This window comes from Scyliorhinus torazame, chromosome 8, assembly GCF_047496885.1.
Source record: "Scyliorhinus torazame isolate Kashiwa2021f chromosome 8, sScyTor2.1, whole genome shotgun sequence".
Taxonomy (NCBI): Eukaryota; Metazoa; Chordata; class Chondrichthyes; order Carcharhiniformes; family Scyliorhinidae; genus Scyliorhinus; species Scyliorhinus torazame.
Genome location: NC_092714.1, coordinates 149,746,780 through 149,758,860, shown reverse-complemented (window position 1 = coordinate 149,758,860; position 12,081 = coordinate 149,746,780). Strand labels below are relative to the sequence as shown.

At 50.4% G+C, this 12,081-nt stretch overlaps 1 protein-coding gene across 1 annotated transcript in view; it reads left to right on the top strand.

Moving 5' to 3' along the window:
• adprhl1 (ADP-ribosylhydrolase like 1) overlaps positions 1 to 12,081 on the top strand; it is a 66,763-nt gene that overhangs the window by 16,430 nt on the left and 38,252 nt on the right. The window contains exons 2-3 of the mRNA XM_072514349.1: positions 6,521 to 6,685; positions 6,792 to 6,917. Coding sequence (XP_072370450.1) covers positions 6,521 to 6,685; positions 6,792 to 6,917 — 291 coding nt within the window. The remainder of the gene's footprint in view (positions 1 to 6,520; positions 6,686 to 6,791; positions 6,918 to 12,081) is intronic.

The window sequence follows — 12,081 nt, the reverse complement described above, 5'->3', positions numbered from 1 at the left end:
GGGGGGGGGGTGGGGGAGAGATCACACCCACCTGGGCTCAACGTTCCATCGCCCCCTCACCCACAGTGTCACTCAGTTCCCGCCCGCACGCATCGGACAGAGCACAGAGGCAGCTTTCATTGGTGGTACAGTGTGTTTAATTATAAGCGATATATACATGTGCCCTAGCCCCTATATCTAAGCTGTGCCCTGCACCCTGACACTTACTAGGTGTCTAACTTTCTGGCCTTACGGGCCCTACCACTACGTCTCTGTGCTTCCCAAGACGGTACAGCAGAAATGGAGGCGGACTGCTGAGATTCCTGCCCTGCGACAGTTGGCGCTCGTTTCATGGGGTGGCCCCGTTTGAATGGGCCAGGCTGCTCCTTGGGCATCCCGGCTGCCGTGGTGCCACCCTGTTCTGCCCGCTGCCCACCAGATGCACCAGGGACGGTAGCGGGAGAGTCCGAGGCGTCGCGGTGTTCTGGGACCTCCCCTGCAGGAGTTACCGCCATGGGCCCCAGCACCTCCTCCTCCCTCGGGGTGCCCAATGGCACCCGGATTTCTCCATGGGACGGGGTGCAAGCAGAGACATCCCCTGAGGCACCCCCAAAACCTGGCGCTGCCAGTCCTGGAGGCCCGCTCTGGTATCAACCAAGGTCCGTACGTTAGCGGCCATGGAGCTCAGGGATTGGGCCATCCCTGTCTGGGACTGCGCCATCTCACTCTGGATCTGTGTGACGCTGGTCAGCACCTGCGCAATGCCGCCGATGATCTGAGCGATGGCCTGCTGAGACTGGGCCACAATGATGAGCGCTGCTGCAATCTGCAGCTGCCTCTGGGTCATGGCTGCCTGTGAGTGAGCAGCCCTGTCCTGGGCCACAGACGCCGCCTGCACTGAATGCCCCAGGCATTGCATAACCTGACCCATGTCCGACACTGTCGCCCCCATTGCCTCCACCGCGGATGCCACCTGTGCGGTCTCGGCCTGGGTGGCAAGCATGACCGGCACCACTCCCTGCTCCTGCACGCGAATGCACTTCTCCACCTGCGTCTGCAGGTGCTGGAAGCCGGCCGTCATCCCCTTCTCTCGTCCCTGAGGCTCTGACTGCATCGGGTCTATGGGTGGGAGTGGAAATTCCAGGAACCCGGGACCCGTCTGGGTGGCAGCTGGTTGCTGGGGCGAGGCTGCACTCTGACCGTCCGGCCCCTCGACTGCTCCTACCTCTACCTGCTGTACCGGAACGGCTGTGTCGTGCTCACCAGTGGGTGTCGCAGAAAACTCATTCCTAAAGAGGCCAACCGAGGTGACTGACTCTGCGATGTGGCGAGTGTAGGGGATAGCAGTGATGGAAAGTCTATGTCCTCATCAGAGCCAAAGTCCGGGGTCTTCTGTGTCGTTTTGTGGTGTGTTCTTGATCCCTGTGTCACCATCCCCTGTGTTCCTGTCCTCTGTGTGCCCGTCCCCTTGTCTCCGTCCTCTGTGTGTCCGTCCCCTGTGTGTCCATCCCCTGTGTGCCCGCCCCCTTGTCTCCGTCCTCTGTGTGTCCGTCCCCTGTGTGTCCGTCCCCTGTGTGTCCGTCCCCTGTGTGTCCGTCCCCTGTGTGTCCGTCCCCTGTGTGTCCGTCCTCTGTGTGTCCGTCCCCTGTGTGTCCGTCCCCTGTGTGCCCGCCCCCTTGTCTCCGTCCTCTGTGTGTCCGTCCCCTGTGTGTCCGTCCCCTGTGTGTCCGTCCCCTGTGTGTCGTCCCCTGTGTGTCCGTCCCCTGTGTGTCCGTCCCCTGTGTGTCCGTCCCCTGTGTGTCCGTCCTCTGTGTGTCCGTCCCCTGTGTGTCCGTCCTATGTGTGTCCGTCCTCTGTGTGTCTGTGTCCTGGATTTCCGTGTACTGTCCCGTGCCGGGCGCAGGGCTGCTGAGACGGCTGCCCATCCCCGTCGGTGTTTGCGTCCCTGGGGGCCACCGGCCCTGGCACTGGCTGGGGCTGGGGGGCGCCGGATGGGCCGGGACCATCGCCAGCTTATCCTGTAAGACACAAGACAGCATGTATTGTTAGACAGGCGGACGGGGGTGAGGGGGTGGAGTGAGGGGAGCGCGGCCAGGCAGAGGGGTCTCACTTGGTGGCGCGTCTCTGCTCTCGGCATAGGCAACCTCCCGGTCCTCGGGTCCGCCGCGAGGTCCAGTGCCCTCTGCTCGTGCATGGTGAGGGGGTGTAATACAGGTGCCCCCCTCCGGTTTTCTCCCACTCCCTGCAGTTATTGGTATTTTTCTCCTGGGGGGGGGCACACAACCATCAACGGTGTTAGGCGGTCCGACGCCTGCAGCCCAGCGAGTGGGTCTATGATGGCATAGGTGCTCAGGGCTCCTGACCACTGCGGCTGGCATGGGTGGGTGCGGCCATGTAGGTCAGATGGACCGTCTCCCTGGGCAGGGGCGGTCGGTGTCACATGTGTGGGGGGTAGGGGGGTTGGTACCAGGGGCACAGTGCTGGGTACTCACCCTGGCTGCCCTGAGTAGGTCGTGCAGCTTTTTCGGCACTGCTCGCCTGGCCTGGCAACCGGTCCGACGGCGCTGACGGCCTCGCCCACCTCTGCCCACAGACGCCGAACGGTAGCACCTGGGGTCCTGTGGCCGGGTCCGGGATACAGATCCCCTGTCCTCTGCTTTACAGCGTCCAGGAGCATGTCCAAATCACCATCCCGGACCCTTGGCACTGCACAGCCATCTTCCCTACGCCGGCTGTGTGTGGGGGGGATGAGTTTTTTTAAGGCGCCACGATGCGACCCGCGTATCGGATGCTGATTGCAGGCCGTTCCCCTGGGCACTCCTCCTGGTGCCCGTGCTGGCCCCTTGTGGGCCGCTGAATCGGTGGACTATGGGGCCCGTTGACGCCGTCATAAAACGCCCCGGTATTTACGACGGCGTCCACACTTAGCCCCATTATCGGAAAATCCCGCCCCATGTGGTGGAGATCATGCGCAGGATTCTTCAACCCTCTGGGCCGGAACCACGACCGGAGCGGGGGCGGATAATAGCCTTTCACGCTGGAAATTCGGTGTGACGGCGCTTCCGCAGATCCGCCAGTCGGGGGCCGTTGGAACAGGCCCCTACGGCGATTCTCCGCGGTCAACCGGCCAAAATCCCGCCGGCATGGTTTACATATGGTACCACCCGCCGGGAGCTGGGACCCGTGGCCGTAATGGCAGCCCTGGTGGGGGGCAGGGGTATCTGACTCCGGGGGGGGGGGGGGGGGGCCCTCAGCGGGCCATCGCGATCTGGGAGTGTCCTACCTTCCTCCGCGCGGGCCCACTGTGTGGCTCTGCCATGTCGGTGCCCGCGCCGAGGTGGGACACCGTGCGCATTCGCGGACCCGCTTGCGGCCACCCTGCACATACGCAGCCATGCGGTCTGGCTAGCAGGGCCCCGCCGGCAGCCAGAGCTGCGGGACGCACGCCAGGGCTATGCTAGCCCCCTGGAAAACGGAGAATCACCCCGGACCTTGGAGGAAAAAGTCCGGAGTGATTCTGTTTTCCGGCGGACGTGGGGACTTAGTCCCCAGAAGGGAGAATCCCGCCCGATATCAAATGTGATGAATGTCCCGTTCTGTAATACTGGAACTCACTGTTTGGAGTCAGCATGATATCGGACTAGTGGGAGTGCTTAGCTTCTATAAGATACAGAGAGTACCGACAGAGCAACCCCATAGTATACACACAATGCCTGAAGAATACTCCCAGAGTATACTCACAATCTCTACTTTATACAATAGTGTACACATGCTACCTGCAGACTAATCCCAAAATATGCATGCAGTACCTGTAGATATATATATATAATTTATATAAAGTGTGTGCAAAATGCTTCAACATTACACACAGTACCTCCAGAATACTCCCACAGCATACACACAATAAATGCAGAATATCACATGGACTGCAGCTGTTCAAGAAGGTGGATCACCACTACCTTCTCAAGAGCATTTAGGGCATGGCAATAAATGTTGGCCTATCCAGCGACTCTTACAAACCTTGAACAAATAGATTAAAAAGTTATTCCGCTCCTTCCATATTATTTGTACCTTGGAGTGTTTTCTGATAGATATTTTTTTCTTTACTCTTCCATGGGATGTGGGTGTCACTGGCAAGGACAGTGTTTGCTGTCCACCCCTAATTGCCCTTGAACTGAGCAGCCATTTCAGAGGACGGTTAAGAGTCAACCCTGTGGGCTAGAGTCACCTGTAGGACAGCCAGGTAAGGTCAGCAGATTGCATTCCCTGAAGGGCATTAGTGAACCTGATGGGTTTTTACAATGGTTTCATGGTCATTATTAGACTTTTAAAATTCAAATTCTACCATCTGCCATGGTGGGATTTGAACCCAGGATTACTATTCCAGCAACAATACCATTCTACCACTGCCTCCCCAAAATAACTCTCTCCCCAGAATAACATTGACTTGACATCTTTGAACACAAGAGCACATGAAATGGGTGCAGGAGTAACTAGCTCATAAGATCCCCGAGCCGCCTCCGCCACTCAATAAGATCATGGCTGAGGTTTGACATCAACTCTACTCTCCCACCTTATCCCTTGATTTCCCAGAGCCCAAAGATATATCAATCTCAGCCTTGAAAATACAGAGGAGCACCCTGCACTCTGTATCAAAGAACCCTTCAAGCTATCTTCATTTCTTATGCCTGGTTGTTCACACTAAGTGTTTACTTGAGCAAAGGTGAACTGAAGGAAAATACTGATGATCAAATTGGCTAAAAAGTGTCCCTGAGTTTTGAATGTGTTTGGAAGTACTTTACACAGATCACTGACCGCCCCCCCCCCTCCCCCCCATTGTCCAGCTCTTATTTTTAAGAACTGCGGATCGTTCACATTCAAATGGAATGTGAGATATTCTAGGAATTTGCATTCACTCATTAGCTTGACATCCGAATCCTGTTCCAGTGATAATTCACATTATTCAGATATGATTTCGGGCACCCAGAATAGCATGTAGCAGATTAGAGCCCATGGTAATGAGTGTGGAAACTAATGTAACAGAAAATAAACAGAGCCAAACACTCCATTTGTGTATCAGTCTTTAAGCATGAGGCTGGAGGACCTGTTCATATTCATATTTGGATTCTTGCCAGCTGGCTGCCCCTGAAATAACCAATCCAATGTACATGCTGCAAATTTAGAGATAAGTCGCTAAGAGTGGAAACTCCAAAATTAACCAGTGAAGCAATTCACATTGTCAAGGAGTACTATGGCCCTAGGTATGGCTTACATGCGAACCCTATAGAAACATAGCAAATGGGAGCAGGGGGAGGCCATTTGGCCCTTTCAACCTGCTCTGCCATTCATTATGATCATCCAACTCAATAGCGTTATCCCACCTTCCCCCCATATCCTTTGATCCCCTTCGCCCCAAGTGCTATATCGAACTGCTTCTTGAAAACCTAGGGCGGGATTCTCCGGCCGCGTTCGCCCGGCGATCGGAAAATCCCACCCGAGGTCAATGGAGTTCTCCATTGTACGGGGCTCGCCCATGGCGTTCCTGCGGTAGGCGAGGCGGGAGAATCCAGCCCAAAGTGTTGTGGCCACAACTGTTTTCTGTGGAGTCGAATTCCACAGGCCGACCAATCTCTGGGTAAAGATTCCATTATCCACACACACATACACACACACGCACATTTCAGAAATCAAACTGTATGTCACTGGTCACTTGTTAATAGCATCCTTCTTTGTCATGCTCATTATTTGAAAAATGTATCTGTTTATGGGTGGGCCTTTATTTACCCACCCGGCTGATTTCTATTTTACACTGGGGCAGAAACTTACTGCCCCATCACGGCGCAGGACCGAGCAAGAAAACGTGATAAGCTACAAAAGACCATTCACTCCAGCGGGATCTCCGGCAGGAGGGGCAGTAACATTCCATCCATTGTGCCTTTGAATGGCTCCAACAATGGTCCTACTAGGGGCTTTTCCCAGTAACTTCATTGAAGCCAACTTGTGACAATAAGCAATTATTATTATTATTATTACTGTTGCTCGCATCCCCTATCAGCGCAATCCTCTCTATTCTCAATATCTATCCATTCTCTTCTCTCTAATCGATTTTATTTTAGCTTGGCCCAATAAGTGCAAACTGTAACTTGGATTCATGTAACACCTTTAATGTAGGAAGATGTCCCAAGGAGTGATTATCAGCCAAAATTTGACATTGAACCATATGAGGAGATATTGGGACAAATGACCAAAGATTTGATCAGAGTGTTAGATTTTAGCAAGCGAACCAAGGGACATGTGAGGTAGAGTGTTTGGAGGAATCTATGGTGGGAATTTCAGAGTATCAGGCCTAGACAGCTGAAAACACGACCAGCAAGAGTGTTAAATTAGGGATGCATATGTGAGGAGAATTGGAGGAGTACAGAGGTCTCAGAAGGTTGTAGGACTGGGGCAGATGGGGATGGTGAGCCCGTGGAGAAATCCGAACCTGCATTTCTAAAAGAGTTTAAAAAAGAATTAACTTTGTCCATAACTGAACTTTTAGATTTCTGGTGCCTCGAGGATCTTTATCGCGAAATGGTGAAGGTTTATGTTGATGTTGTTGAAAAAATCCATAAGAGACGGCCAGATCCAGCGACTGTTGAAGGCTGCACCCAGCTCAAACCTGATAATTATATCCTGGGATGGCACACACCTTTTAATGTGAAAGGTACGTGGACCCACGTGGCACTGCATGTTAAAATGACAAACCGCAGCATCTCAACGCTTGACCACAGAACTGAACTCTCTTCTCTCCCAATTTCTGTTTTCCGCAGGGTCGGGATTTGGTGCAGCCACAAAGGCCATGTGCATCGGGATGAGATACTGCCAACCTGAGAAACTAGACAATCTTGTGCAAGTGAGCATTGAATCAGGTCGAATGACACACAACCACCCCACAGGTAATTACCCCGCAGGTAATCACCCCGCAGGTAATCACCCCCCCCACAAGTAATCACCCCACAGGTAATCACCCCCGCCCCCCACAGGTAATGCCCCACAGTTAATGTCCCCCCCCCAGGTAATCACCCAGCAGGTAATCACCCCCTCACCCACAGATAATCACCCCACAGTAAATCACCCCACAGGTAATCACCCCACAGTTAAACACCCCAAACAGGTAATCACCTCACAGTTACCCCCCTCAACAGATAATCACCCCACAGTAAATCACCCCACAGGTAATCACCCCACAGTTAAATCACCCCCCCCTAACAGGTAATCACCCCAGTTAAATCCCCACCCCCCACAAGTAATCACCCCACAGTTAATCACTCCCCCCCCCCACAGGTAATCACCCCATCCGTAATTATCCCGCAGGTAATACAAACATATGAATTAGGAGCAGGAGTAGGCCATTTGGCCCATTGAACCTGCCCTGCCATTCAATAAGATCACGACTGCTCTAATTTTAACCTCAGCTTCATATTCCTGCCTAATTCAAAAACCTTTCACCCGCTTTCTTATCAAGCATCTATCTACTTCTTCCCTCAAGATATTTGGAGACTCTGGCTCAAACACCTTTTGAGGAAGAGAATTCCAAAGTCTTACAACCCTCTGAGAGAAGATTCTTTTCCCCCTCATCTCTGTCTTAGAACATTTAAGAAGTCTTACAACACCAGGTTAAAGTCCAACAGGTTTGTTTCGATGTCACTAGCTTTCGGAGTGCTGCTCCTTCCTCAGGTGAATGAAGAGGTATGTTCCAGAAACACGTATATAGACAAATTCAGAGATGCCAAACAATGCTAGGAATGCGACCATTAGCAGGTGACTAAATCTTTACAGATCCAGAGATGCGACCCCAGGTTAAAGAGGTGTGAATTGTATCAAGCCAGTACGACAACGAATGAACGGACATCGCGCAACAATCACCAGGCAGGAATGTTCCCTTCCAGTCGGGGAACACTTCAGCAGTCAAGGGCATTCAGCCTCTGATCTCCGGGTAAACGTTCTCCAAGGCGGCCTTTAGGACGCGCAACAACGCAGAATCGCCGAGCAGAAACTTATAGCCAAATTCCGCACACATGAGTGCGGCCTCAACCGGGACCTGGGATTCATGTCGCATTACATTCACTCCCACCATCTGGCCTGCGAAATCCTACCAACTGTACTGGCTTGATGCAATAGATTTAATCACCTGCTAATGCTCGCATTCCAAGCATTGTCTGGCATCTTTGAATTTGTCTATATATGTGTTTCTGGAACAGACCTCTTCATTCACCTGAGGAAGGAGCAGCGCTCCGAAAGCTAGTGACATCAAAACAAACCTGTTGGACTTTAACCTGGTGTTGTAAGACTTCTTACTGTGCTCACCCCAGTCCAACGCCGGCATCCCCACATCATTAGAACATTTAGAAACAGAAGCAGAAGTAAAGCATTCAACCCTTCAAACTTGTTCTGCCATTCAATAAAATAATGAAATGAAAAAAAAGATGAAAATCGCTTATTGTCACAAGTAGGCTTCAAATGAAGTTACTGTGAAAAGCCCCTAGTCGCCACACTCCGGCGCCTGTTCGGGGAGGCTGGTACGGGAATTGAACTGTGCTGCTGGCCTGCCTGGGTCTGCTTTAAAAGCCAGCTATTTAGCCCAGTGTGCTAAACCAGCCCCTGGATTGATCTTGGACATGAATCCCGCACCCCCCCCCCCCCCATTCTATGTATCACTCCACTCCCTCAGTCCCCAAAAGTCCATCGCCCTCTCTTTTGAATGTCCTCAATGTTCACAGCCCTCTGGGGTACAGAAGTTTAAAGATTCACACCTCCTTAAGTGAAGAAATTTCTCCTGAGTCTTCTTTGGGCTTCTCCTATTTTACTTTGGTCACCACAACGATAGTTATCCATCTCCTCCTGCCAGTCCCCCATTCCTCTTCCAGTTCCGCTGTGTTTAAGTCTCTCACCACCCCATCTTCCCATCTGGTCAAGATTTCCTCTTCTTCTTCCTGACAGTCCCATCTGCATCACACACCTCACCACATTTCCTCCCTCTCTCCACAACAGATAACTCGACCATTTCAATCTCTTCTCGGCTACTTTCTTCGATGCTCGATCTTCACTGACCCCCCGATGTGCTGTTTCCTGATTTGTCCTTTCGTATTATTTCACACATCCATCTTAACATCCACGTCTCATGAGTATCCAATTGTTGTTCCTCTCTTTTTGATGTTACACAAGTTTTTGCACTGTATAACCAGGGCAGTCTCACAACTGTCTTGTAGATTCTTCGGCGGACACCCCATTATTCCCGGATAATAGCGGGAGAGCCCCGAAACGGAGTTTGTGTGGGTGCCGAACAGAGTGCAATGCTCCCGATCCGCGGCACCGTACACAATCTAGTTCACACCCTCGCTGGACGTGAACCAGGCAAGCATATTTAAATCTGCATTTAAATACGCTCAAACCAGTCTCCTGGCTGCTACCCGCCCGGAGTCTCCTGGCTGCTGGGTTCCCTGTTCCCCCCCCCCCCCCCCCACCCCCCACCGCTGTTGCCGCGTGAGGCTGGCGGAAATCACTACTAAGATTCACCAATCGAGGGCAGACATGAAACCCATGGGGGCTCGGAGGCCATCGGAGCCCCAGGTATCCGATGACAGGGCCCTGGCACCCTGGAAGTGCCGACCTTGCACTGCGAGTTTGGCAGTGCCAGGGTACCAGGTTGGCACTACCAGGTGATGATTGGAGGAAATTGTTATGTATTCTATTTTATATTTGCGGCAGTAAAGCTATTTTAAAAACCCAGGCTTAAAATGCATACAGGCAGTTGGTCTGCTAAAACTGTAATTAAGGTGTTATAAAAGTGGGGTAATTATTAATTCTAACCATTGCCATGTTTACTTATAAATGGCTAATGGAATATTATTGATATTTGGACAGTTCCCTGGCATGTAGACAATTTGAGGGATGGTGTTTACTCCTAGCTAAGCAGATCATGTGACACCTTATTGGGATACAAATGATGTAATTAATGGGAGGAGCCAGGTCTGTTTGTAGTTTTGGCAGTTTTAGCATAGGATTTGAGTCTGACACGACAGAAGGATTTTCAGTGTTCCTGACAGGGTCTCTTTCCAAAGGTCTATACAGAAAACAGCAAGTAACTCTGATTGTAAACTTTATTTATGAGTGGATTTTGAACTGTATTGGGGTTGCTTGGTTGGAATATTCATGGCATAAGTTAAAATTTTTCTTTTTTTTTTAGCACTATTTAACTGTTAATGGTAAAGCCATTTCTTTGATGTTAATATGGTTAATTTTGTGTTTAAATTAAAGTTTGTTTTACCATGAAAGATACGTATTGGTCAGAGTCATCCTTCCTGGGGTAAAGTATCCTTTCCTCAGTTTTACAAATTGAAATATTGTTTGGGGTTTCCCACCTGGAATTTAAACACAAATTGGGGTCTGGTCCGGTGTCTAACAAAAATTGGGGTCTGGTCCATATCCTTATACAGGGTTGGAGGTTGGCACTGCCAGTTTGCCAAGGGGCACTGCCAGGGTGCCAATGGGCACTGTCAAAGGATGGTGCTTGAAAGAGGGCATGGTCATGAAAGCGGAGATTCAAGGCATGGGCATGAAAGGTGGTGAGGCATGAAGGGCAGGGGCATTTGGTGATCCCATTAGAGGGGTTCGTGCCGGGCACCCTGATCTCTGTGAGGCCGGGCTTTCCGTCTTCAGGTTCCACACATTACTTTCTTGGTGGGTTTCACCCAAGCTGCTAAAAACTAACTGAAGATGAGAGAACTGTGATGGGAATCGCGCTGGAACGAACTGGTGGGATTCATACTGGTTTTCTGGCCCAAAGAGAATTCTGCCCTTTGTTTCAGTTTCTGAAGTGCGTTTCCATCACATAACACTTCACCGCCCTTCTTTGAATGACTCCAAATGGAGCTAAAAGCTCATTGTTTGATTTCCATTTCCATACCTCCATCTTCTCCCCTCATTGACCCCATTCACTTTCTCCAAGTCTTCATCCAGAATCTTTTCACCTTCAGTCTGATCCTCTTCCCTCGGCTCAAACATACAGTACATAAATTGGGACTTCGGTTGTCAGATCTTCCTATCACTGTCTTCCACTGCTTTTCTCTAGATACTTGGTCATATTTGTATCATCTCCACCACATAGCTCAATGCCATCTACAAACATCATTGACCATGACACTTCCTGTCTCACTAGCTTTAGATAAAACATCCATGACAATGAGGAAGAGGAAGGGGCTCGGTATCGATCCTTGGTGCAATCCAACTTTGGCTTTGAAAATTCCACTGTCCCCACACTGTTTTTTCCTTGTGCCTGGTACTCCTTGTACATGTCCTGTAATAGTGTGCATACCTCTCAGAGATTCCATGAACTTTAACATATCTTCACACTGCCTCCCTAGACACCCAGTAATAAGCTTCCTCTAGCTCAATGATTATTGAGCTGCATTGGCCTTCCTGGTATTCCTCCAACACTTGTCTAAAACAGAAATATTATTGGTGATGCTTCTATTTGGGAATTATTCTGAACCGACCTTCATGAATTTTCATCATCTTTCTCAGCCTCTGGTCCATGGCTCTCTCCCATAGCTTGAAGGTATAAGGGAGGTGTTTACTTCCTCAGTAGTTTTGGCAATCTTGAATATCTTCCTTTCCTTTGAATATTTATCCTCATCTCAGTCTGAAATGGCTAGGCCGTTATCCTGAGAGTATGGTTAATATTTCTAGACACACCATCTTGGGGAAACAGCTTCTCAGTATCAACTAAGCCCTCATTCTTCTAAACTTCAGAGATTGCAGGCTCAGCCTGTTAAATATCTCCTCATATGACAGCCCTTTAATCCCAGGAACCAATCTAGCTAATCTCCACTGCACGCCTCCTAAGGCAAGAACATCCTTCCTTAGATAAAGAGACCAATATTGTACAGAGTACTCCTAGTGTGGTCTCAACAAAGCCCTATACAACAATACCAATTGTAGTTTCCTTATTTTTAAACTCCAACCCCCTTTCAATAACGGCCAACATATCTTTTGCCTTCTGCAGCTTTGATCCATACATATCCTTTCAAATGTCAGTGGCCTCAGTTGTGAAACCCCAAT